At 37.7% G+C, this 26,938-nt stretch overlaps 1 protein-coding gene across 23 annotated transcripts in view; it reads left to right on the top strand.

Moving 5' to 3' along the window:
* The window catches only part of SGIP1 (SH3GL interacting endocytic adaptor 1), a 238,330-nt gene that overhangs the window by 104,264 nt on the left and 107,128 nt on the right, over positions 1-26,938 (top strand). For 9 of the 23 annotated variants that reach the window (XM_058303416.1, XM_058303406.1, XM_058303417.1 and 6 more), the window contains 3 exons: positions 11,657-11,720; positions 17,916-17,940; positions 24,580-24,636. In XM_058303416.1, coding sequence (XP_058159399.1) covers positions 11,657-11,720; positions 17,916-17,940; positions 24,580-24,636 — 146 coding nt within the window. Of the gene's footprint in view, positions 1-11,656; positions 11,721-17,915; positions 17,941-20,880; positions 20,953-24,579; positions 24,637-26,938 lie in introns of all 23 variants that reach the window. The other 14 variants (XM_058303410.1, XM_058303397.1, XM_058303401.1 and 11 more) reach the window with 2 other exon arrangements.

Genomic DNA, 26,938 nt, shown 5'->3' with positions numbered 1-26,938 from the left:
ATGTATATCCTGCTATTGTGGGGTCCAGTGTTCTGAATAGGTCTATTAGGTTTGGTCCATTTATTATCTTATTCAAGCTTTCTGTTTCCTTATTGATCCTTTGCCCATATGTTTTATCCAATTCTGAGAGTGGTATATTTGAAGTCTCCAACTATTATCATGGAGACATCTATTTCTCTCTTCAGTTTTGCCCATGTTTGCTTCATGTAATTTGGAGCATCATGTTTAGGTACATATACATTTATGATTGTTATTTCTTCATGGTTAATTGCCCTTTTTAATATATATATAATGTCCTTCGTTGTCTCTAATAACACTTTTGCTTTTAAAAGTCTATTACATCCAATATAAGTAGAGCCACTCCAGTTATTTTTGGTTACTGTATGTGTGGAATATCTCTTTCTAGCCTTTCATTTTCAGTCTATTGGTATCCTTGGGACTAAGGTGAATCTCTTGTGGACAACATATAGGTGACTCATATTTCTTATTATTCTGCCAGTCTGTGTCTTTTGATTGCAGAGTTTAATCCACTAATGTTCAATATTAATACTTTAACGGCAGTTCTTTCATCATTCATTTTGACCTTTGGGTTCTATCTGTCATTTTATTTTCACCACTCTTTTTACATTTTTTGCTACTTTTACTAATATTATCTTCATTTCTGGACTCTCTTCCAAGCCTTTCTCTCCTGTCTTTTCTTTCCAGACTGTATCACTCCCTTTAGATTTCTTGCAAAACTTACCTCTTACAAACTCAGTTTCTGTTTATTTGTGAATATTCTAAACTTGAACTCATTTTGAGAGATAATTTTTCTAGATATAAAATTCTTGGTTGGCAGTTTTTCTCTTGCAGTATCTTAAGTATATCATACCACTGCCTTCTTGCCTCCATGGTTTCCAATGAGAAATCAGCATTTAATCTTATTGGCTTTCCCTTGTATGTGATACATCACTTTTCTCTCACTGCTCTCAGAATTCTCTCTTTATCATTCTGATAAGTGTCTTGCAGTAGGTCTGTTCAGATTTTTTTGGGTGGGAGTACCTTGTGCTTCTTGGACATGGATATCTATGTCCTTCAATAGAGTTGGGAAATTTTAGCCATTATTTCTTCAATTATTCCTTCTGTCCCTTTTCCCTTCTCTTCTCCTTCTGGAACACACATGACATATATTTTGCATGGTTCTGGCCATCATTTAGTTCCCTGAGACCCTGCTCCATTTTTCCCATTCTTTTTTCATCCGTTCCTTAGTATGTTTGCTTTCAGAGGCCATGTCTTTTTTTTTTTTTTATTGACTTTGTAATAATATTACATTAAAAATATATATATATGTGAGGTCCCATTCAACCCCACCCCCCCACCCCCCCCCTCCCCCCCCAACAACACTCGTTCCCATCATCATGACACATCCATTGCATTTGGTAAGTACATCTTTGGGCACCTCTGCACCTCATAGACAATGGTCCACATCATGGCCCATACTCTCCTCCATTCCATCCAGTGGGCCCTGTGAGGATTTACAATGTCCGGTGATTACCTCTGAGGCACCATCCAGGGCAGCTCCATGTCCCAAAGACGCCTCCACCTCTCATCTCTTCCTGCCTTTCCCCATACCCATCGTCCACCATGTCCACTTTTCCCAATCCAATGCCACCTCTTCTATGTGGACATTGGATTGGTTGTGTCCATTGCACCTCTATGTCAAGAGGAGGCTCAGATTCCACATGGATGCTGGATGCAATCCTCCCATTTTCAGTTGTAATCACTCTAGGCTCCATGGTGTGGTGATTGTCCTTCTTCAACTCCATCTTAGCTGAGTGTGGTAAGTCCAATAAATCAGATTGTAGGTGCTGGAGTCTGTTGAGGCTCAGGACCTGGCTATCACATTGTCAGTCCAGAGATTCAAATCCCCTAAATATATCTTAAACCCCAACATTAACTGCACCTCCAGCACATTAGCATGAAAGTCTTATGAAGGGAGATCCCATCTGAGTCCAGATTCATCACAAGAGGCCATGTCTTTAAGCTCACTGTTCTTCTGTCTCCTCCAATCTGTGGTTATTTGCCTCCAGTATGTTTTTTCATTTCATTTATCATGGCTTTCATTCCCATAAGATCTGCTATTTTTTTATGTATGCTTTCAAATTCTTCTTTGTGCTCACCCAGTGCCTTCTTTATATCCAACATCTGTAGTTGTGTTATTGAATTTATTAAGGAGTCTTATTGGAATATCTATGATTAGTTATCTCAACTCCTTTATGTCATCTGGAGGCTTATCTTGTTCCTTTGGTTGGGCCATATCTTCCTGTTTCTTACTATGGATTGCAATTTTTTGTTGGTGTCTTGGCATCTGACTTAATAGATGTATTTATTTTGGGCACAGTTTCTCTCTTTAGTTTCAGGCTTTCTTGCTCTTTCTTCCTTTTTGTTGTATAGTAGGTTGTAGTTGGTACTGTAAGCCCTGGAGGCTAATGCTGCCTGTGTTGCCCCAAGGACTGATGAAGCTTCTCCCACCTTTCCTCTCTGCAAAAGATAGGGATGGAGCTGCAGTTGTGTATAATAATCCAAGCCATGCAGGCCAAAACTGTCTGTAGTTGCCTGGAGAGACTGATGAAGCTTCACACCCCTTTCTTCCCAGCCTGGTTTGGGGATGGAACTGCAGATATGGGCAGCAAACTAAGCCATACAGGTCAAAACAGCAGTTACTCAGGTAGACTGACTTAGCACCAGCCCCCATCCTCTCCTCCCAATTGTGGGAATGGACCCTGTGGGGTGCCTCATGATCTAATCTGTGTGAGCCGGTAGTTCCTGCAGTTGCCCTGAGAGGCTGAGGGAATACTGTCCCTTCTGCCCTTAAGTAGGGAAGAGGAACCACAGATATCTAACAGACATGTCTGTGGGGCCTGGAAGTACTTGCAAATTCCCAGAGAGGCTGAGAAATCACAGCTCCTCTCCTATCCTATTGGGGTTAGGGGTGAAGCCACAAGCACCCAAGAGTCTGATCTGTACAGGCTGAAAATGCCTCCCATTGCCTGGAGAAGCTAAAGAAAGACCAGCCCCCTCCTATCCTATGGGGAGAAGTGGGGTGGATCCACAGAGGCCTAGCTGTCCAGTCCATACAGGTCAAAAGTGCCTGCTGTTGCTTGAGAGGTTGAGGAAACACAGCCCTCCATATCCTCTTGGGGGTGGGGATGGAGTGACAGGTATCTGACTCTCCATCTGATCTGTGAGGGCTGAAAGTATCTGCAGTTGCCCAGAGAGGCTGAGGTGACACAGCTTCCCTTCTATCATATTTAAAGGTGGGGATGGAGCTACAGTTGTCTGACTGTTCAGTCTGTGCCAGCTGAAAGCACCTGCAGTTGCCCCAGAGAGGCTGAAGAAACACAGCTCCCCTCCTTTCCTATAGGGGTGCAGGGTGGAGCCTCAAGTGTCCAGCCAAAAGTGCCTGCAGTTGCCTGGAGGATAAAAAAACACTAGCCCCCTCCCATCCTATATGGGGGGGGGGGGGATGGACAGAGATGGAATAGAAAATGCTCAACAAATCAGTCTGTGCAGAACAAAAGTACCTGCAGTTGACCAGAGCAGCTGAGGAAAAACAGCTCCCCTCCTTTCCTATAGAGGTACAGGGTAGAGCCTCAGGTGTCCAACTATTCAGTCTGTGCTGGCTGAAAATGCCTGCAGTTACCCAGAGAGGCTGGTTAAGGTCCCCCTAGCTTCCCCTACTGGAGGTGGGGCTGGACCTTAGTCTAGAGCTACAATCCAATCTGGGTGGAAAGAAGCTGGTCCCCACCTTCACTGTGATTTTCAGTCAGTCCTAATGTCACTCATGCTATGGGTGGAGTTAAAATGGCAGCTACTACCCTCTTTCCAACTTGGACAGGTTCAAATTTTAGCTGTTTTTAGGATTATACTTTAGCCAGCTGAATTTATTAATCAGTAGCTGAAGTCGGTAGCCAACTGTCTCTTCCTCTCCTGTTTTTGGGAAATGGAGCTTCCAACTCGGGCCATGGAATAGCTCCTGAGGTAGCTTTTACCACCAGTGGAAGATAGGCACCAGTCTCTGTGTTGCGGAGTGCTCTACTTACAAATCTTCACTGCAGATGAGTGGTCTCCTCCCATTCTTTCAATGATGTTGCAGAATGCTCTTCTGGTCTTCTGGGACCCCAAAACAGGTGCCTTAGATAGCTTTGGATAATTACTAACTGCCCTGTAAGATGAGCTGACTCATGGAGCTCCTTACTCTGACACTTTCTTGCCCCTGAAATCTCATTTCTCTCTTCATTAACTTTTAATGCAGTTGGTGTGACTTTTTTCTTCTTCGATCTTCTCAAAGAGCTGTTAATTTATGTAATCTTTTACATTTTATAACTTTGCTTTTGTTTTTTGGAGTTACCTTCATACATTTCTAAACTTCTCAGAACTTTTCACTTTTCATGGAAAATGCAGTCTGATATTTTCGTATTCAACAATTTGATTTTTTTAAAAAATATTCACATCTTTACTCCTGGTTCATAGGAAGCATGACTTTCAGTGAAACCAAGCTACAGATTGGTATAGAATTTTGTGAAGGTATGCATATTATTTCACCCCTTATTATTGACTGTATCTGAGTAATTTTATACTCAGATACACAATTAAAAATGAAACTGGGAAGGAACCCTTCATCTCTTGACTCTGGGTCTAGTGCATTTTTTTTGACAAACTGGACAACTCTTGACTTTCATGAAATAGTAAATACTGGCTATTGTCCAAATTTGATTGGCAAAAACAGGACCAGGTCTATTGGAAACTACTATTTCCTGCTCTGTTAAAAATTAATACAAGAATTATTTGAATTTTTGTGTATTTCTTGATGGATTTGCTTGGACATGCTAACTCTACCTTGTGGTTGAGTTATAGGAAATAAAATGTATGGAAAACATAAGATAGTGAAAGCATTGGTTTTATAATCAATCCTGTAAAAGCCAGTAGTGATTGGTGAATATTGCATTCATTGTGAACCCAAAGGCTAAATTCGAAGCACAGAGAAGCATTTAAAAAGACTTGAGAATTGTGGGAAGATGGCATCACACCATTAGGCAAAGTTCAATGCTCTCACAAAAACAATAGAGAAAAAGCCAAAAGCTGTCCAAGCAACCTGCTTTGGGGGACAGCAGACCAGAACAGTGCTACACAACTCCCAGGAGATTGAGGGACAGAAATATGAAGAAGCCTAAACAACAAATGTGAGATACCAAGCCCCACAGCAGCTGAGAAGGGCTCCCCTCCACCCACTCTCAGAATATAAAGCTTGGGTAAAATCCTTGGCTCACTGCAACCAGCTGAGAGAGGAACAGATACCTTCTTCCCTGTCAGCTGTTTCAAGGGAAAAGAGATGGGGTATCATAGGACTTTTCTTCACTGAATTTGGTCAGCAGAGCCTGTTTTCAATCTCTACTCTGGAGAGTCAGCACAGGAACACAGGAAAGCCCAGACTGAAACACCTCTGTGGAAAGGTGAACTAATGAGTGCAATCTGCTGGCCAGTCTGGAAATTGCATTGACAAAACTCTTCTCTGTTTTTTGTATATCCTAACCCCTGGGAGAAAATCTGTGCCCCATTGGTGATCCCTGGCCCAATTTTGATAACATAACCTGGGCAATATTAAAAACTTAGAACAAGTTGAACCAAATATCTGAAGAGCTATGAAAAAAGAAATAGGCAAGAGAAAGAAATTGGCCATCAGTGTAAATACACCAACATACTCAGATGCAAAAAATTACAAGCTATACTATGAAACAGGAAGAGATGGCCCAGCCAAAAGACCTAACCAAATATTCTGAAGAGATACAGGATTTAAGATAATCAGTGATAATCAGTTTTCTGAATCACTTCAAAGAACCCAAAGAAAATATGACTAAAGAAATAAAGGATATCAAGAAGACACTGGGTGAGCATAAACAATTTGAAAGCCTGCAAAGAAAAGTAACAGACTTTATGGGAATGAAAGACATGATAGATAAGATTAAAAATACATTAGAGGCCAATAAGAGCAGACTTGAAATGCTTGAAGACAGAATTAGTGATTTCAAAGACAGAAAATCTGAACTGGAAAAGACAGGAGAACGGAAAGAGAAGAGAATGGAAAAAATGGAACAGACTCTCAGGACAACATGAAACACAAAAATATTCACATAATTGGTGTCCCACAGGAGAAGAGAATGGAAAAGGAGAAGAAACAGTATTTGAGGAAATAACGATGGAAAACTTCTCAACCCTTATGAAAGACAAAAATATCAATATCCAAGAAGGGCAATGGACCCCAAACAGAATAAATCCAAATAACCTACCCCAAAACACCTGCTATTCAGAATGTCAAATATCAGAAATAGAGGATTCTGAAAGCAGCAAGAGAAAAGCAAAGCATCACATACAAGGGAAACTCCATAAGGTTAAGTGCCAACCTCTCATCAGAAACCGTGGAGGCTAGAAGAAAGAGTGGTATGATGTATTTAAGGTACTGAAAGAAAAAAACTGCCAGCCAAGAATTCTATATCTGGCAAAACTGTCCTTCAAAAATGAGGGTGAATTCATAGTCTTCCTAGACAAAAACTGGAAGAATATGTTACCAAAAGACAAGAATTACAAGAGATACCAAAGGGAGTGCTGCTGCCTGAAAGGGAAAAACAAGGGAGAGAGATTTGGAGATGGGTTTAGAAAAAAAGTTATTAGGAAGGGTAAACTAAAGGTAAGAAGACAGTCAACAGAATGATATGACAACAGAGAGCTCAAGGACAAAAAGGATGGCATAAGTAATGCCTTTACAGGAATAACATTAAATGTTAATGGATTTAACTCCCCAATCAAAAGACATAGACTGATAGAATGGATTAAAAAAATATGATCCATCTATATGTTGTCTATAAGAAACCCACCTCAGATGTAAGGACACAACCAGGTTAAAGGTGAAAGGTTGGAAAAAGATATTCTATGCAAATAGTAAAGAAAAAAAAAGAGCTGGAGTAGTGATACTAATATCAGACAAAATAAATTTCAAATGCAAAACTATTATAAGAGATGAAGAAGGTTATTATATATTAATAAAAGGGGTAATTCACCAAGAAGAAATAACTATACTAAATATTTATGCACTAAAACTTAGTTCCCCAAGATACATGAGGTACACACTGGCAAAACTAAAGAGAGAAATAGATATCTCTACAGTACTTCATTACACCACTCTCGATACTGGGTAGAACATATAGACAGGGGATAAATGAAGAAACAGAGAACTTGAATAATATGATAAATCAACTAGACCTAACAGACATCTGTAGAGCATTGCACACCCCAAAACAGCAGGATATACTTTCTTTTCAAGTACTCATGGATCCTTCTCTAAGATAGACCATATGTTGGGTCACAAGACAAGTCTCAATGAATTTAAAAAGATTGAAATTATGCAAAACTTTCTCTGATCACAACAGAATGATACTGGAAATCAATAATGGACAGAAAAAGGGAAAATTCATAAATGTTTGGAGATTAAACAACACACTCTTAAATGATTAGTGGGTCATAGAAGAAGTTGCAAGAGAATTCAGCAAATTTCTTGAGACAAATGAAAATAAGAACAAGCTATCAAAGCCTGTGGGACATTGCAAAAGCAGTGCTGATAGGGAAATGTGTAGCCCTCAATGCTTAAAAAAGAAGAAAGAGCTAAAAGTGAAGATCTAACTGCACACCTGGAGGAACTAGAAAAAGAACAGGAAACTAATCCCAAACAAAGTTGAAGAAAAGAAACAGTAAACAGAGGAGAAATAAATGAAAGTAAGAACAAAAAGCAATAGAGTCAACAAAACCAAAAGTTGATTTTTTGAGATCAACAAAATTGACAAACACTTAGCGAGACTGACAAAAAAAAAAGAGAGAAGATGAAAATAAATAAAATCAGAAATGAGAGAGGGGCATTACCACTAACCCTGCAGAAATGAGAAAAGATCATAAGAGGTTACTATGAATAGCTATATGCCAAAAAACAGACAATGTAGAGGAAATGGACAAAATCCTAGAAACACACAAACCACATACACTATAGAAAAAAATAGAAGACCTAAACAACCCAATCACAAGTGAAGAGATTGAAACAGTCAACAAAAACCTCCTAAAGATGAAAAGCCTGGAACCAGATGGCTTCACAGGTGAATTTTAGCAATAATTCAAAGATGATCTGATACCAGTCTTGCTCAAGCTCTTCCAGAAAATTGAACAGGAAAAAATACTACCAAACTCATTCTATTAAGCCAACCAACATCATCCTAATACCAAAACCAGATAAAGATACTACAAAAAAAGATAATTACAGACCAATATCTCTCATGAATATAGATACAAAAATCCTCAACAAAATACCGGCATACTGAATCCAAAAGCCCATTAAAAGAATTATGCACCATGATCAAGTGGGCTTTATCCCAGGTATAAAAGGGTGGTTCAACGCAAGAAACTCAGTTAGTGTAATAAACTTAATTGATAAATTGAGGAAGAAAAATCACATGATCCTCTCAAATGATGCAGAAAAGATATTTGACAAAATACATCACCCTTTATCGATAAAAGCACTCAAGAAAGATAGGGGGAAGGAAGCTTTCTCAATATGGTAAAGTGCATATATGAAAAACCTACACTCAATGGTGAAAGATTGAAAGTTTTCCTTCTGAGATCAGGAATAAGACAAGGATGTCCACTGTCACCATTGTTAGTCAATATTGTGCTAGATGTTCTAGCTAGAGCAGTTAGGCTAAAGAAATAAAAGGCACCCAAATAGGAAAGGAAGAAGTAAAATGTTCACTATTTGCTGCCGATATGATTCTATATCTAGAAAATCCTGAAAAATCCACAAAGCTACTAGAACTAATAGACAAACTCTGCAAACTGGTGGGATACAAAATTAATTTGCAAAAATCAGTAGCGTTTCTATACACTACTGATGTGCAATCTGAGGAGGAAATCAGAAAAAAAATCCAACTATAAAAAGACGAACTACCTGATATTAAAATAATGGGCCAAAGATTTGAAAAGATAGTTGTCCATAGAAGAAATACAAATGGCAAAAAACACATGAGAAAATTTTCAACATCACTACAGAATAGGGAAATGCAAATCAAAACTACAATGCAATATCATTTCACACGTATTAGACTGACCACAATTAAAAAGTCGGAAAACTGTGAATGTGGGAGAGGATGTGGAGAGATAGGCACACTTATTCACTGTTGGTAGGAATGTAGAATGGTACAGCCACTGTGAACGACTCTGGCAATTCATAAGAAAGATGAATATAAACTTGTCTTGTGACCCAGCAATACCATTACTAGGTATATACCCAAAAAGAACTGAGAGCAGAGATACAAACATACATCTGCACACCGACGTTTATAGCAGTGGCATTATTCACGATTGCCAAAAGTTGGAAACAACCCAGGTGTCCATCAACTGATGAATGGATAAACAATTCAAGGTGTATATACATGATGGAGTATTATGCAGCAGTGAGAAGAAATGAAGTTGTGAAGCATATGACAACATGGATGAACCTGGAGAACATTATGTTGAGTGAAACAAGTCAAACAAGAGGACAAATACTGTCTGATTGTGCTATTATGAACTAAATGTATTATGTTAAACTCATGGAGTTAATAATTAGAGTATAGATCACCAGAAAAATAGAATGAGGGTAAAGAATGGAAAGCTGATTTTTAATCTGTGCAGAATTGGTAAAAAGGTTGTTGTAAATCTTTGGAAATGAATAGAAATAGTGAAATCATATCATGGTGTTTGTAACTAGCAGTGCTAATGTATGTATATGACAGTGGTTAAAAGGGAAAGTCTAAAGTCATGTATATTACTAGAAGGAAAACTAAAAACTGTAACGTTACTGTATATAGCAGTAAAACCCTCATGTAAAACACAAAAAGAATGAAAATAAACAAGTCTTGATTGATGAGAAGTGGAGGAGAAAAACCTCATTATGTTGTAACATCCTCATAGGACAAAAAGTCTAATCTTGAAATTGAATTAGAAAACTTAGACATTTGTTGAAAAAAAAGAAATAGTGTTTGTTGCTAGAAAAAAAAGAAAGAAAAAAAGACTTGAGACCCAAGAAAAATTGCAGGAAGGAAATGATGATTTTATAAATATTATAGTTTGTCCTTAAAAAGGGATCAGGAAATTAGAGGTGAGAAGAAAGAATGTTTTTGACAATCAAAATTATAAATGAAAATGGGGAAGATGTTCCTAAATATTAGGTGGAGAATAGTGTAAAGTAGTTTTATGTGTTAAAAAAAAAAACAACACACACTGACATTTTAAAGGCCTAAACTTCTTAAATGAAATGACTATTACAATGCAAAATTAGACTGAACAGAGGCATTTTGGAGATTATTTTTGAGTAGTATCTTAAGACTCAGATAATGAATGACTCAGATAATCTGAGCAGTTTGGGTTGACTCATACGTTTTAGAAGAAAGTGTAGTCAAATGGCTGACACTGTCAGTATTTTCCCTTTTTGTTCTACCTGGTAGTGCCATACAGAAACCCTGAAATGTCAGTGACTTTTCCTGCTCCTACATCTCAACAATATTTTGCAAGCCACCAGTAACACATCTAAGGTTTTGAATGTATATCATTTAGAATGTTTGAAAAATACTAAGATAATAGATACAAGCTGAGTGTGTAGCTATTGAACATGTAAGAAACAGCATTGGCAAGGTAAGAATTGAAGAACCAAGCTTAGGTCTGGTTCATCCAGGATGGAAGATAGAAACCTTGTTATTCCCATGCTGCCTGAATGATGCTTCCTGAAAGATATTTTAAATCAACCAATATTTATCTGGTACCTTTATTAGGTGTGCCAGGTATACAAATGAGGGAGCTTTGGCCTCTTTTCTGAAAAGGCTCATAGCCTTGGCATGGGAAGTAAAAGTTGGTATAGTTGGATATATTATAAATCACATAAAAACAACATTTTGAGGATAGTATAGAATAGTTAGTATCTTACAGCACTGCAATTCAGAGGCCATCCGGATGAATTGAACCATGGAGGATGAATTGAAATTCTAAATGTTGACAAAATAGGAAAAGCCTTTCCATTAGCAGTAAGGACCACAGAAGGAGGAAAAGTTAGTAAAGTACAAGTGTTAGGTATGTTTGGAGGATAGTTAATAAACCAGTCTGACCACAGAGTTGAGAAAGTAGAAAAAAATGAAATGGTGTTAGCAAACCAAAGGACATGTCAGAACAGTGTAACTGTTTAAAAATACCTTATTTTGGTATTATCTGAGTCTTAAGAATATGTCTAACCTGGAAATTGCTATTCTTCTAGCAAATGATTCTAATCAGTTTCTTTGCAGAGCCCCAATTTAGGTAATGAAGAGTTTGCAATCTTCTCTATACCCATACATCTTTATGTTGCTTGTAATGCTAAGAACATGTAGTGCTGAGTCCCTGATAAAGATCTGTTGAAATATATACTAATGAATCATATGCACATGCATATACAGTTGAAAAAACTTTCATTGCTTTTTGATAATTTAAGTTTAACTGATGTGCTGCAACTTTAAATATATGTTCACTTGAATGTTGCTGATATATTCTTTGAACATTTGCTCTTTTCCTCCAGGATTGAAAAAACGCACAAGGAAGGCCTTTGGAATACGGAAGAAAGAAAAGGATACTGATTCTACGTATGTGTTTTAAAAATTTACCTCTCCAAAGAAGTTATTTGCATGAGATGCTGTTGTCACTGTCACTTTAAGATTGCCAGAGTTTTCTTTTTACATCCTATACTATTCTGTTCTTCTCTTCCCATTTCTGGGTAAAATGTAGTTGCTGGCATAAGTAGTTTTTAGTTTTGTACTATGAAGGTGAAGCTATTTTATGATGTATTTAATTTTTCATCACATGCTATTTCTTTACAACCTGATAACTACATTTTCAAGCAGTCCTGAGAGATGGGAAAATGCTTGTTACTTTTGTGGGGGACTCCAAGCATTCATTTCCACCTCTAGGATTGCCCTTAGGAACTGAACTGATGAAATAAATAGATTAGCCCTAACCAGAAGCAGAAATATAGACTAAATAACATTCCTAAATCTCTTATTTTATACAAACAGAATTGTAAATCAACCAGAAGAATTCACAGGAATGATGGGATATTTGACTGCCAATAAACAACCATTGCTGGACACAAGAGTGTATATGCTTTTTCAGGTTTAAATAATCACAACCAAGAGAATCAATTGCCCACAGACACTGACAGACCCATTTTGAGAATGTCTGATGATGTGACAATTTCATTTCACTTATTTCATTCCGTTTATTTGACTATCTTGAATTCTTCTTCCGAAGTATTTAGCTCTCAGCCAAATGCCCAGGTGGTTTTACAAGCCAGGCAAGTAATTTAGGAGAAATCAGCTGGGCAGGAACTTGGGCATTCCTGCCCAAAGCCAGGGTAAGGAGGGCACCGCTACTCAGCTGCAATGACGGTCACCATGTGGAAATGCAGATCTGCTGTCATTTGTTGTGTATCAGAATTGAGCAGATTAAACTTCTCATTTGGCTAGGCTCCCTAAAATAAAGTTAGAAAATAAGAAAATCAGTTGAAAATTTAAGGGGCTAATATGTGTTTTCACCTTTAGTTTTTCATTTTGTGCATTTTTATTTTCCATACTTTTTATCACATGATGCTGAGCATTGCCCCATGGGTCCTTGTCCTCCAAGAATTTACAGTTCATGAGATAAAATAATTAGCATACATATTAAAATATCTTTTATTCAATTATTTGAGATAACATTTAAAATGTCTCATGGTACCTAGCACTTAGTAAATGCTCAATATGTGATAACTACTACTATTGGTATTATTACTAATACAAATTAATATGTGGTAAGTTCCTTACAAGCAATTAAAAATTAAATCTCATGGGAGTTTGAGAGTGAGAAAGTTCGTATTTGGGCAGATGATCAGTGAAGCTTTGGGGAGGGAGGAGTCTTGAGTTTGGCCTTCCAGAAGTTAAGGACATGCATTTTATGCAAAGGGGACAACAAAAGCAAAGAGACAGGAAATTGTGGTAGGCTTTCAAGACAAGATAAACATGGCAGTTTTGTCTACCTGTCAGCTACAAGTCAAGGTGGTAATGGGAGACAAGGTAGGAAAGGAGAGCAGGCACAGATGGGAAGGGCCTTTATTTAGTCAGGTTAATTTGTTGGGCTTCCTTCCTTAGGTCTTGGGTAGCCTTGAAACCTTAAAGGCTTTTGAGCAAACAGTATAAAGGACTGGAGGGATGGGGGGAGCGGGGAGTTACTCCTGTCTAAGTACCAAATGTTAATTCTTCCGTTCTTACATCATTTTGTTGGTGCTTTTTTTTCCGGTAAATACTTTTTTCATGGAAATCACATTTGTTGTACTCCTGTAAATTTTTCTAAATGATTGAATTAGGAATATATTCTGAGAATTGATAATTTACATTATTTCTTAAGAAACTGCCAGTCTCTAGACATAAACCACCAAGAATAGGTGGTGGTTCTTTCATGAAGTCGAAAGACCTGGGCTGTAGTACCGGCACTGCCAATAGCTTCATGGCTTTGGGAATTACACTTTCTTTTGCTGGACCAAAGATTTTTCATCTGTAAAATGAAAGTTTATACTAAGTGTTTTAAAAGCCAGATACTACACCCATCAGTCTGTCAGTAAGCACCTCTGGATACCCTGTGTCCAAAAAAAACATGCCAGGTATTTTGTATGATGCTATTAGATAAATCTCAGGAGACCATCACTTGCAGAGGCCACATCCATTTTTCTAAGAAGACAGCATCTCTGGTGTACATGATCTCTAGTGTGTGACGAAAGCTAGAAAGGGAAAAAGCTCTCTAAAAAAGGAAAAGGAGTTAAACCGCCTCCCCAGGGCAGGCTGAACTAGTTTGCCTTTGGCCAAAGCACTGCTCTTCCATCCCTACTTCTAAGTATATGAAAAAGATAAGTCATTAGGGTTTGAGTAGATGCCCAATAGCTCTCTGAGTACACTAATGAGACATTTGCTTGAAAAATCCAACTCTTTCCTCAACTTCTTACCATTTGAGTGCCCCCAAATTACTTCTATGATAGCAAATTAGCTATAGGCTGTTCCACCGTCAGTGGACAAAAGAACAAGAAGTTTGGTATAAGCCTTTGCTTTTCATGAAATCCTGCTTTCTAATTGGGTCATATGTCGTGCTTGCAAAAGGGTCATAAATCCAAATGCTGTACAATTGCTGCCCCTTAAACTTCAGATAATGCTTATGTTAAGCTGTGATCATTGAAGCTTGTTGATGCAAACTCTTTTCAGTGCTGTTGCAACTCTCTGCGTTGCTAAGCAACCTGCTAGGGTAGACTCCAGCACCAACTCCGCTAATTGAACCTCCCTCAATAAAGAGTGGAGTTAGGACCAGAGCTTCCTGATTTAATCACCATTATTGTGACTGATTGAGAGCAGAAGGGAGAGAGCCTGTGCTAAGTAGCAGGCAACTGTGCAGGGTAGTTTGTATGCACCAATATCCTTTTTAATCTTCACACTAATGCAATAAGATTGGTAGTAATATCTGAATTTCAGAGATGAGAAATCAGTGCTGAAAGGGAATAAGTAACTTGCTGAAGAGTACCCAGAAAATAAGAAATGGAGACAGTATCTAAATCCTGTGCTTTTATCACCCAGAAAAAAAATGTTGGGTAAAATTATGATCCAGACAAGTAGGATGGTAAAAAAGAAGAGGCAGTAATTGCAAGAGGTAGCTAAAACTTTTTTTTTTAATTGAGGATATGTTTTCATTGTAGATGACTAGTTTTAAAAGAGAATTCAGTTGGTCTGCTATTTAAAAAAAAACAACTATTAAAATAGAATATAAAACTACCTAAGAAGGGGCTAGGGAATAAATTTTTAGTATGTCCAAGTCTCTGAGACTACTAAAATCTCTCCATTCCCCTCTTTTAGGTCAAATTAGACAATAATTATTTTTCTAGATAACATTAGTAAGTATTAACTATGTGCTGGTCACTGTTCAGGCTCTTCTCTTATATTGACTCATTTAATCCTCCAATAAATTTATGGGATATAAGTTATTATCATCACTGTTTTATAGATGGGGAAACTGAGGCACAAAGGAGTGAAGTAACTTGCCTAAGGTTATACATCTAGGAAATCCCAAGCAGTCTGGCACTAAACTGATGCTCTTAACCACCATGCTTACTGCCTCCCTATGAAGAGGCACCAGCTCCATTTCCATCAATGAAAGGGATAGGAATAGGATATCAATGTGGATTACAGGTTTTCTGCTTTAAATGTTTGCAATGCTGTTCTAATATCAACAATAAACATGAGATCAAGTGGCCTTCCATTTAAGATCCCCTATGGATATGCCCTTGTACTTAAACCAGTGGTGGGCAACATGTCAGCCAGGCCAGTCTCCAGAGCCTTCTCTTTTCCACCTCTATTCCTTGCTGCCCCTGAGAGCACCCCCACACGTTTCTGTGCTCCTGAACTTCCCAAACACAATACAGTGGACTCTCCTCCCAACTTCTTACAGGGGTTGAAATCCTCATTATGCTACAGTGTACAGATATGAAAATAAAGTTGGATTTGATGAGTGTAGGTTGGAACCTGTCCTCTGTGCTTTCCCAATGTGGGTTTATTTTGGCCGTGAAAACCCACTGGCTTTACTTGCCTGCCTCATTCTCCCTGTAAAGATCTTATTCACAATTTTTATCTCCAGGTCCTGGTTCTGTACCTGATCCATGATAAGCACTCAGTATTTGTTGAATTAATTGTCACAGTTTTGTCAATGGAGAGCCTCCCCATCCATCCTTCTGTTCTTGATGAAATTTCTTTGAACCTCCTAGATCCTATGACTCAATTTCCAAAGAACCCAATATTTCTTTCAACTTCCATGATCTTTCAAGTTCAGAATGTTCCTTATGTCTAGCCCTTGTCTGGCTGATTAGCCTTTGCATCTACCTTGACAGAGAGCTCAGTCCCATCATTTGTTAATGTAAGAGATACACTCCCATTGAATATTTTGTAATTCAAATAGAATATTCTGCTGACTTGGGAAGGGGTGTTGGTATGGAGAAGGAATCACATTTTGGAGTCCAGGCAATGTCCCAACATCTTTCTGCATTCCTCATTTTCTCTCTCTCTCCTCTCATCTGCCCCACCCAATGAAGTAATAAAGAATTTCCTTACCTGGTCCCACCTTTTATGAAACATTTCCAACTACAGCAAACTCCTCGGCATTTCATGGTCCATCCCAAGCACTTACTTGGGTTTTCTTCCAAACAACACAGGTCTCTTTCTAAGCATATGATTCTGGTCTCCTAAAACCTGCTTATGTCTTCAGGGACAGCTCAAGCCCAATCTTGAATATACTGCTTCCTGTGTTAATCAAGGTTTTCCAAAGAACCAGAACCAACAGTATATATGTATTAAGAATTTTGTTATAAGGATTTGACTCAAGTGACAATAGGAGCTAGCAAATCTAAACTCCATAGGACAGACTGTAAGCTGGAAACTCCAATAAAGGTCATGGTGAAATTTTTGGTCTTAATTCCCCCAGGGGAGTCTGGTGGGCTGGAAATTCCAGCGAGAACCAATGTTGAAGTTGAGGTAGAAGTTCTTTTGACTTTGAAATCTTCAGTTTTGGCTTTTAAGACCTTCAGCCAGTTGGATGAAGAGATTCCCCACATTGCAGAGGGCAATTGGGCAATTTCTAGGTGCAGTCATTTGCTTAGAAATGCAACATCTCATCTACGAAATACCCTCACATTAGCAAGTAGGCCAGTACTTTGCCAAACAACTGGACTCCATAAACTAAACAAGTTGACACGTGAAATTAACCACTACAAATACTTTTCTCACTCCTTAGACAGTGAACGAAAGTAGAAAGCTATAATGTCACAGTGGGTTTCCCTTTGCCTCTTCCTTTCCTCTGGCTCCTCCAGTCCAATTTTCCAAAAACAAAAATAATACCTCTTCTATATTGCTATAAATTCCAGTGGGGCTGCTATGGGACTTGTGTTCTGAGTGAGGAAATAACATGATGGAAAAACAGTATAATAAGTGAATCTTTTAAAATATTTATTATGTGTCAGGCACTGTTTTAAGTTTTTGTATGCATAACCTTATTTAAAGCTCATAACATTTTCTTAGGTAAATATTATTATCCTCCAATTTATTGATGGGGAAACTGGCCTAGAGAGGTTAAGTAACTTGTCCAGGGTCAAAGAGCTAATAATAGATAGAGTCTGGATATCCAGATTTATCTTACTTGAAGCCCTGACTCCAGTAGCCTTGTGCTATCACATGGAATAGCCTCCTGGATTTTAGTCAGAATAAGCCTGTTAGCAAAACATTCCCCTCCATTTCCTGTGCTCCTATAAATGATGGAGATGTTAAAGATAGAAATATTGAAGAAAGTACAACTTCTCAAAATAAGTTGAAAAATAGCAAAGAAGTTTCTTATGGGAGGAATTTCAAAACCACTCACAAGGGAAAAGGAAAATGAGACCAAATCAGTTCACTTTCCCTGTGGCAGTTTAAACTGACCAAGCTAGACTGGGACAGTTTCTTTAACGAACACCCTTCTCCAAAGTGAACCAAAGCATTACATCAGCTACTTACATCTTTTGGGACTTTGAGTTTTTGATGACCATTTCCCTCCCTGACACACACATACACAGCCCACACTCAAATATCACTCAACCAATTTTTTAAAAATTTAGTTTCCGTTAGCCAGTTTTATTGGGGAAGTACTGTGAAGGGAATGGTTAATGATCCTTATTGTTGCACTTTAGTCAAATGTAGCACGAATGATTCATTTTCCTAATAGCTACCAATTTCTTTTTGTTACAGAGGTTCACCAGATAGAGATGGAATTGTAAGTATTTAAAAGACCATTTTTAGTAGATTTGCTCTTGGATGTATGCTATGTTCAAAATTTTTAAAGCCCCGTTTCTTTTTTTTTCCTGTGGGGAAAAAATAGCTTGAATGGCTTTGTAGACCTCTCACTGTTATAATTTTCTATAGTATTTGCATGGAGAATAAATGCAACCTCAGTCAAAGTGGACTAATTTATTGCATTCACCTAAAACCCTGCCCTAGCATAGGTAAGCAAACCAGTTACCAGTGTGGTGGGTCAAAAGACTGTTCATGCAGGGGCTGCTACCATCAACTGTTATTTCATTTCCAATTTAATGATAGAGAAGCTCATTATGTGAGAATGTTCTTTACCAGTTGAGGCCACAAAGTTGTAATGGCACTGGGATCCAATAAAATCTAAAAGAGCTTTTGCCCTTCAGTAGTAGAGCTATGGATACATTTTCTATATTAAATTCAAAAGTAGGGAATGGTCTTGAAACCACTTATGCCTGAATTTACAGCCTGAAGGAGGGAAATATGCCCATTGGGTTTAGATTTCATGGTATCTCTGACTCCTTGGATGCCTGATTTCTTGCTTTTTAAAGCTGTCTGTGGAACATGGGCTTGTTTTTATCCAAGTTGTGCTTATGGCAGTCTGCACCAACTTCTGAAATGACTTCCTTCAAATCTGAATCAGATGCCTATTCAGAAGGTTCAAAAGAACAGCTGTTATTGAAAAGAAAAAAAAGGGACTCACATTAGGCTAATTGGGCTGGAGCGGGAACTAAAATAAATCTGGAGGTTAAATATATATATACATATATATATATATATATATATATATATATATATTTGAAACAGCACCCTTTATAATATTATATCTAAATTGGGGTGTTAATTGCAACTCTAGTGGGAGTTTTTCCCCCACACTTAACTCAAGGTTCTTAGCTTTGGGATGCCTTTTGCATTCATGTAGTTCTCTCCAATGAAATGTTAAGAAAATAGACTGAAATTTATCAGACATTGGGTAACACTGTAATCAAGGCTCTATTCAGCAGGGGAAAAAAAAGACCCAGAAGACTCAGCTTCTCCTCACCTCTTGCTTCTGGCTCAGAGCCCTCTCCTTAACTTTGTCTCAGGTACTCTCTGCTTCTTTGTCTTCTCTTTGCTTCTGTCTTGGTCCCCTTCCTGGTTCTCTTGTCCCCTTCAGTCTGACCTCTGCAAAGCTCTATTAGTTATTCTCTGCTATTAATCCTGCTGTTCCCTGGCTGAATCACTATTTCTAGCTTCTCTCCCTCTGCCACCCTCAGTCTTGTCCTTTTTCCTCTCTCTGAAACCCCTGCTCATTGTCTCTAAGGCTCTGTTGCTACCTCACTGTTCTACACTCTCCTGGGGACCACCAGTTTAAATCTCTGGGTAGAACATGACTCATGGTCCCTGGGACAACAGCTAGCAGCGGGCACATAACAGACAGCCATGAGTATTTGCTGAACGAATGAACCCAGCAGTGATTCTGGGGGCTCCTCCACCCTAGTCAGAGCTACATGCTTGAGTTCCCTGAGTCCACCTTAATCCCTACCATCCAAAGTCATATAAAGTTATTTATTAGCAGTGGTACCTTCTTGTTACTTAATTGGAAATGCCTTAAATGTAGCTGTTCATGATCATTAGTGAAGAATTATTTAACTTTACTGTCCCAGGAAATAACAGACCTGTTCTGAAGCAGACTGCATTCAAAATAAATGTATTTTCTCAGAAGCAGAATGTACAGCTTTATAGACAACTGGAAATTATTCGCCAACTGATAAGTTTTACCTATTTGGAAATTTCTTCCAGTTTCCGCACACTCTTACTATTGTCACCAATTTTTGAGAACTCCTTATCATACCAGTGCTACATGGGTCCCCAGTTTTGTCTGCATTCAGTCCTTAGAAATCTCAACCTGATTTTCTTTTAAACTCGGGCTAATTTCTTTAAGACCCTGTGTCTCTGGACCCAGGGTGACTGATATAGCACCTAAATGATTGCCTTTTGGATGTCTAAAGTTGATATTTATGATTTCACTGATACGGTTCCACAAACTACAGGCAGTGTACACCCACCCAAAGTTCATAAACTACTTTATAAAAGCAGAGACTAAACCATAGCCTTAATGTGTGAGTGTTTTATTTAATTTTAGTTTCTCAAAATCCAATGAAGGCCATCTCTGGGGCTGCATTTTTGAAATTTAATCTGTAGAGGCTTCTTAGCAGGGTTGTGTTATGAAGGTGGGATGACCCTGCTCACCACTGGCTGAATGTACCAATTACTGGCAGAGCTTTTTCTCATGATGTCCAGGATTTCAGCTGTGTGCAATGCTGCATTCCAACCCAGACACAAACTCTAATTTAACTTTTTCCTAAACTCGGATTTCCATCCACACCCAAGACTGGAGACATCAAGGGTCACAGCCCTTGTGGTGAGGGAATCTGCTCTGCTCATCCGGAACAGGTGTGCAGGGAAGGGCGCAGAGCTGGAACTCTCAGCTGCAGATGCTGATTGTATTGGTGACTCTCAGGAAGGCTTTGTTTGCTCCAGGAGAAAACATGGCAGCACTAGACTTTCTCACTTAGATTAAATAGTCATTTTTTCAGTCTTTCTGGTTGTCCTAGAGTCTGTTCTCTACTTGTGAATTAAATGCTGGTTGAAAGAGGACTTGATCCAGGTAGCCCCAAGTGCCAGGAATCCACTTCCCCCTCCTTCTCCTGGCCTAGACTTGGCCTGCTGAATAGAGCCTCATTATGGGCCCCAAAGTCCACCCTTCACTTAACCCTGCCAAAATTGGTAGGCCCTACAATTTGGCCTAGAAATTGTTTCTTCTATGGTATGTTTGCTGACTCCATGTGATTCTTTATATGTGTCTTGAAGAACAAGCAGATCCTTTAACAGCTTTTTTCTACATTAAAACAATCAATTCCAGCAGCCCAGCCCACATGAACCACCCTACAATAACAAAGCAGAGTGTGCGCGTGAAGGAGGAAAAAAAGTTTCGGTAAGGAAACAGATTTTAGTTTAAAATTTCCAAGGGGTTGTAGAAACAGTGAGTAAAATCCCAATTTGAAATTTGGGGGAAAAAAGCTTTTATTTATTCTGTTTAAGAAGACTCTTTCTTAGATAGTCTCAAATTACTTATTGAATACCTGGGCCAATTTTTAAACCAACTATAGACTCTATATATTGACATTCAAACATACTTTAAAGAATTATCCAGCATAAAAAGATATTTCCTTTTTCTTAAACAAAGGACTGTAATTCAAATTTTAAAAGAATTTGACTATAATATAAAAATAATCACACAAATTTAGTATTCCTTTGTTAGAATAGCATCAGGAATTTGGCAGGAGCTTGGTCAGAGGGAACCAATATACTTGACCGAAGGCTGGTGAATCAAGAATGCTAATCCAAGACCAGCTTATGCAACATCTATACCTGTGTTGCTCAAAATGATAACCACCTGTGGTGATCTCCATTTCATTAAAATTCATAAAAATACTGGCTACATTTCAAGTGCTCAATAGCCACTTGTAGCACAGGACTACCATATTGGGTAGCATGCATATAGTACAATTCCACCTTCATAAATGGTTGTATTGGAAAATGCTTTTCTATAAGAGTGTTTATAAAAAAGAGGAGTCAAGTCTACCTCCATGGCAAAAAGATAACATTTAAGCAGTACATTGTGTGTTTTTAACATATCACCCAAGGGTCACTTTGTGATTGTTAGCTGACCTTGGAAAAGGGGAACATTCCTGATGGAAATTGAGAACTTTGATGGAAGTATAATTGAACACAACTGCTACTCAAATTATTGATTTAGCTCATCACATTATCTGAGGGCAGATAATAACTATGACCAAACTAAAATACCTATTAAAAGATTGACATCTCTGTGAACCTCAGTTCTCTTTTAATAAAAACCATATATTCAGGTTATAAAAGTTATTTGTGCTAAGTTAAGAAATTTTAGAAAACACAAAAAGGAAAGAATTTTGAAAAATGTATAACCTTAACTCCAAGAGGAAAAAAACAGTTTATGTTAGTGAATAGCCAATAATGCTTTCACTATTTAGCCTAGCTATTAAATGATGTTTCCCCAATTTAACTTATGTTCTTCCTTGCTGCTGCTTCAAAGTTTTCCATTTAAAAATCAATAAAGCCATTCTTTTCATTTTTACCACTTGCATCAACTGAACCTTGCATAAGTGGTTAAACATTTGGTTTAGTTTGGTTTGTTCTTAGAGTATGAGCAGAATTCCAGCTAGGCTCTGGCCTAGCTTTAACTTAATTTTCACTTGTGCAAACCAACAATCCTTGTAAGACTCAGCTAGCATAAATGAGGCCAAATTGCCAATGGTGTGAATGTGTGTTTCTGTCCCAAATAATGTATTGTTACTTTTTCTTGTTTGTGCTTAGTATTTGCTTTTAAAATGTTCCTATTTTGAGGAAAGTTTCTTTTTATAGCTTTTGCTTTTTCTACATCTCAATCTTCCACTGGTTTCCATGGAAACTGGGAAATTTTCACTCAACCCAATCTAGAAAATCCAAAAGCATTTCTGTCCACTATAGTGGATATATATTGTCAGGAAGAAATATATATTTACATATGTAAATTTGCTCAACCCAACATATAAACTGTCTCAGTTTTGAAGGACTTTGCTTATAGAAAACAAATTATGGAACTTTGAAAATTTTGGAGTCAGTAATTTACTTAATCTCTTTGGTTTTGAGATAATCATTTGTATGGAAGGATTGTTTAAGAAATAATAGATACATAAATAGCAGTATTATGTTAATGACAAAATTTATAAGATTAATTCTTTGGCCCCAACTTAAATCCATTTGATTTCTAATTATTTTAAATTATAAATTAAATTTCTATATTGAATCTCTCTATTATATATGCTTTCTAAGAAGGATTTGGGACTTTGCAAAAAGGCATTTGCAAATAGATTGGTAAAGAAGGAATAAAAAGAGAAAGCAAATATGACTGAAAGAAAATAGGAAACATGTCCATTCCCCAGGGGAGAGAAGATTTTTTTTATTATTAGATGACACATTTTTAGTGGACCATGTCCTCAGCAGTTACCTTTATTGGATTGATTTGTCTGGTTTTCAAAACAACCTTTCATCAAAGTAGAAAAAATAACACTGAAGCCCTAGTTCAGTGAAGGCAATTCTGTGAGAAGGTTAAAACAATATAGTCTGAGTATATAATCTTTATCAGGAACAGGGCAAAGTATGTAAGTGGGGGGTGAGGAGTTGGGAATGGAGATGGGTCCCTATGCCTCTGGGTGCTGGTCTGTGGAATCATGGCAAAATCCTTATGTTTTTAAATTCTAGTTCAGTGGTAATATATAGGAAGAGACAGCATAGATACATTATCTTTCCCTTGTGCAACATTTACCCTTGCTAAATGCTTCAGGTTCTAATGGCCAGCCAACATTCAGGGTTAGTCAGTGGTGATGATCATTCTGGATTCCCTGCAGTGATCCCCCTAATGATCCTATATATATGCATTCATGAAAATGTTGCTTCTCCCTCCTATTTGTCAACATGAGTGTTAGATGTTCATACTGTAGTTCAAGTGGGCTTTATCTGTGATTGCAAAATTAAAAGTCCTGTCTTCCAACCTCATGCCTCACCACTAGTTGAAAGTCCTGTCTTCCAACCTCATGCCTCACCTTTTGATACGTGCTGCTCTGAGGTCTGCTATTGCTCCATGGCCTACCATTGCTCTGTGTGCTAAATATAGGAATGTTGTTGGATGGATTTTCACTTACCAACCTGACCTGTGTGTTTTTGTCACCTGCTCACATAAAGTAGAGAATATTAGCAATTTCTATTTGAGCAATACCACATCCTTGCTCAAGTGCTTGTAGGCATATGTCACAGCTATTACTAGAGGCCAAAATAGAAACTTAAGATAATTCAGAAAGAATAACACTGATAGCCAAGTATCATGCAATAATGTGTGCTTGTGGAGGCATGGAACACAGGGATGACTGAAATCCATGAGTAATCCTTAGGTACTATTTTAATAATTTGATAAAAGCAGCAACTTATAATGAATGTAAATACTACTTTTAATAGCTAGCAGCTGTATTAACTAATTTGAACCTGATTTCCTTTTTATTTTACCAAAGGGAGGAGTTTGGAAAAAGTTGAGTGAGTGTTAGAAAAGCTGAAAAAGATTAATAACATGAACTCTCTGAATATTTCAGAACTAATTTTATAGAAAAGCAATGTGGAAGTCAAAATATTTCCATTCCTTAAAGTATATATCTGGTTATATCCCCTGCAGGTATAGAACATTAAATTATAATATAGGTGCTGCTAATTCTTCAGTAGTTAAATTTGAACAGGTAGTTGTTAATATCCTTATCCTTAGGTGTCCTACAGTCTTTCATGAAATAAGTCTGTTCTTTCTTGCAATATCATGGTAGCTAAATTCACCATTTGGATACACGAACATGGTTCCTTAATGGGCTGCTCTAATTGGTCTTCCAAGTGCTAGATTTTGATAGATGTTGCCAAATACAGATAAGAGTTAAGTGCTCATTGCTCCTTTTTTTTCATTCAAATGTTTCTCTTTCTAAATTTATTTTCATATTTATTACAGAAGAAAAGCAATGGAGCACCCAATGGATTTTATGCAGAAATTGATTGGGAAAGATATGTGAGTATCAGACAATTTTTTTCTTTAAGTATTTTGCAACCTAAAAATGAGTGTCTTGTATTTGTGACAGGGCATGGAGCTAAGTGAAATACTCTCTATCTCATTAGGGAGTGCCTGGCACAGTTGGGTGTCTCGAGTTTGTCAGGCCTGGTCCATCAACCATGTGTGGCCTTGGGATAGTTATTTGCTGACCTACAAAATGCAGCCAGTAGCTAGTTTATAGCATTGTTACAAAGAGTCAATGAACTCATTATTTGCGGAACATTTCAGTAATCTGCTTCGCCTGTAGTGTGTGTTCAGTAAATGATGTTTTTAATATTAATTCCAAGTTCAGCTCTGGTTCTACTTCTAAGTAGCTCTGAGTATCATGGCAAGTCACTTAACCTTGCTGGGCCCTGATTTCATAATTACAACAGCTTCCTGGTACAGATTTTTCCTATGTCAAATGACAAAACACTTTTTGCTTCTTGAGGAAAGAGGGTGAATCCCAGCAGAGACCTATACTCTCCTCATAATTCCCCCAGAAACCGATTAATATCATGGCCACATAATTCAACGGATCACAACAGGATAACCACAATCCTTCTTGAATTCCTAATCATATAAAACAGAAAATATCATTTCTGTTGGATAGTAAGTGTCCAAATTCACCATCCCTGCAAAATGCCTTTGTGATTGTCCTGTAGGTAACTCTCCTGGCCCAGTCTGCCCTTTCATGAATGTTAAGCTTAATGTTAAAACTTTTGCAGATTTGTTTAAAATAATAACTTTATTTTTATGATAAGTAATAATACCACTTATTGAATGCTCACTATTTGTCAAGTATAATATTAATAATATAATAATATGGTTAATTATTAATAATTTAAAATATTAGGCATGATAGCAAAATATTAAATTCTATTGAATCCTTATAACTCTAAAGTTAACATTCCAGATTATCTCATTTTAGAGGAAAGAAAAATTAGGTTCAGAGAGATTAAATTCTTCATGCTTCCCACCCATACACTCCAAAATTAATGTTATGCCTGTTATATCACTCTGCCAACTTCACTACCTGGTCTTCTCATATCTGCTTCCCAGGATTTAGATTCTTTAGAGAATTTAGTGATTAAATTCCCTTAACTCTATTACAGCTCCTGTGTTACACTAGTAAGAGGAGCTACTAGATATTATGAAAGAGTGACTTTTTTAGCAACATTAATTCCTTCTTGCCTACAATGCCTTTTTTTATATTTTGTAGCATTCTGTAGTAAAGAAAAAGTGTGATAACTAAAATACCAAATTCCTCATCAAATATTATATACTGCCCTCATCTCCCCCATCTAAAACACAAGCTCTAGCTCTAGTGCTGTCCTTAGTCAACATGTGATGTTTAAATGAAGCATAACTTCCCTCAAAATTGCTGAGTTCTAAAAATTGATCAGATCACATAGGAGTTAACTGTTATAATTACTCATTGAACACGTTTCTATAAGCAGTAAGAAAAGTTTTATAATTAATAGATTATTTTGTCATGATTTTGGCAGGGAAGAAGTAAGAGTAGGGAAGGCCTCTCTGAGGATGCAACCTGAATATAAGTAGAGTTACCTGGCTGAAGATTCGAAGGGAGAGAATTCCAGGCAGGGAGAACAGCATTCGCGAGGACCCCAAAATGGGAAATTTGGGGCACTGAAGTCATAAAAACTGATAGGAAGAAGGCCTTGGGGCTGAGGGGGGTGGTAAGAGAAGTGAATCTCAGGGGTACAGCTAGACAGGGGAGTAGATGCCAGACAGATTGGGTTTGTGGGCTGCACAGAAGAGCTGAGTTTTTATTCTAAGTGCCCCGTGTAGCCAAGGACAGATTTTTAGTAAAGAAGTGACCATGATACATTTGCATTTTTTAAAGAAGTAACTCTGAGTACTGAAGAAAGACAAAAGGGAGACCACAATAAATGCTCAGTAAATGCAGTGCTCAAGCAATGCTGGTTTTTCTACAGCATTTGAGCCCTTGTTCTCTCTCATGGTCACAGCATTTTTATTGTTCCATTGACTCCCAAGCCTCTGTTTCCAGCTCTGTCCCTGGCTTCAGCGTCAACAGAGCCACTCTTGAACACATTTGCTCCCTCCCTATAGAACTGCCATTTGCTGCCTGTGTTTCCTTGAGAAATGGTATCTGATTTCTTAGTATTCTAGTAAATGGAATAATTCCTACCCAAGATAAAGTGTTGTAAGTCATAGTACTTACCATGTAGTGGAACTCAAATATGATAATAGTAATCCCAACCATGCAAACTGTCTTTTTTCTGTTCCTGCCTTTCTC

This window comes from Dasypus novemcinctus, chromosome 9 (genome assembly GCF_030445035.2).
Source record: "Dasypus novemcinctus isolate mDasNov1 chromosome 9, mDasNov1.1.hap2, whole genome shotgun sequence".
Classification (NCBI taxonomy): domain Eukaryota; kingdom Metazoa; phylum Chordata; class Mammalia; order Cingulata; family Dasypodidae; genus Dasypus; species Dasypus novemcinctus.
This window is presented reverse-complemented; position numbering and strand designations above follow the sequence as displayed.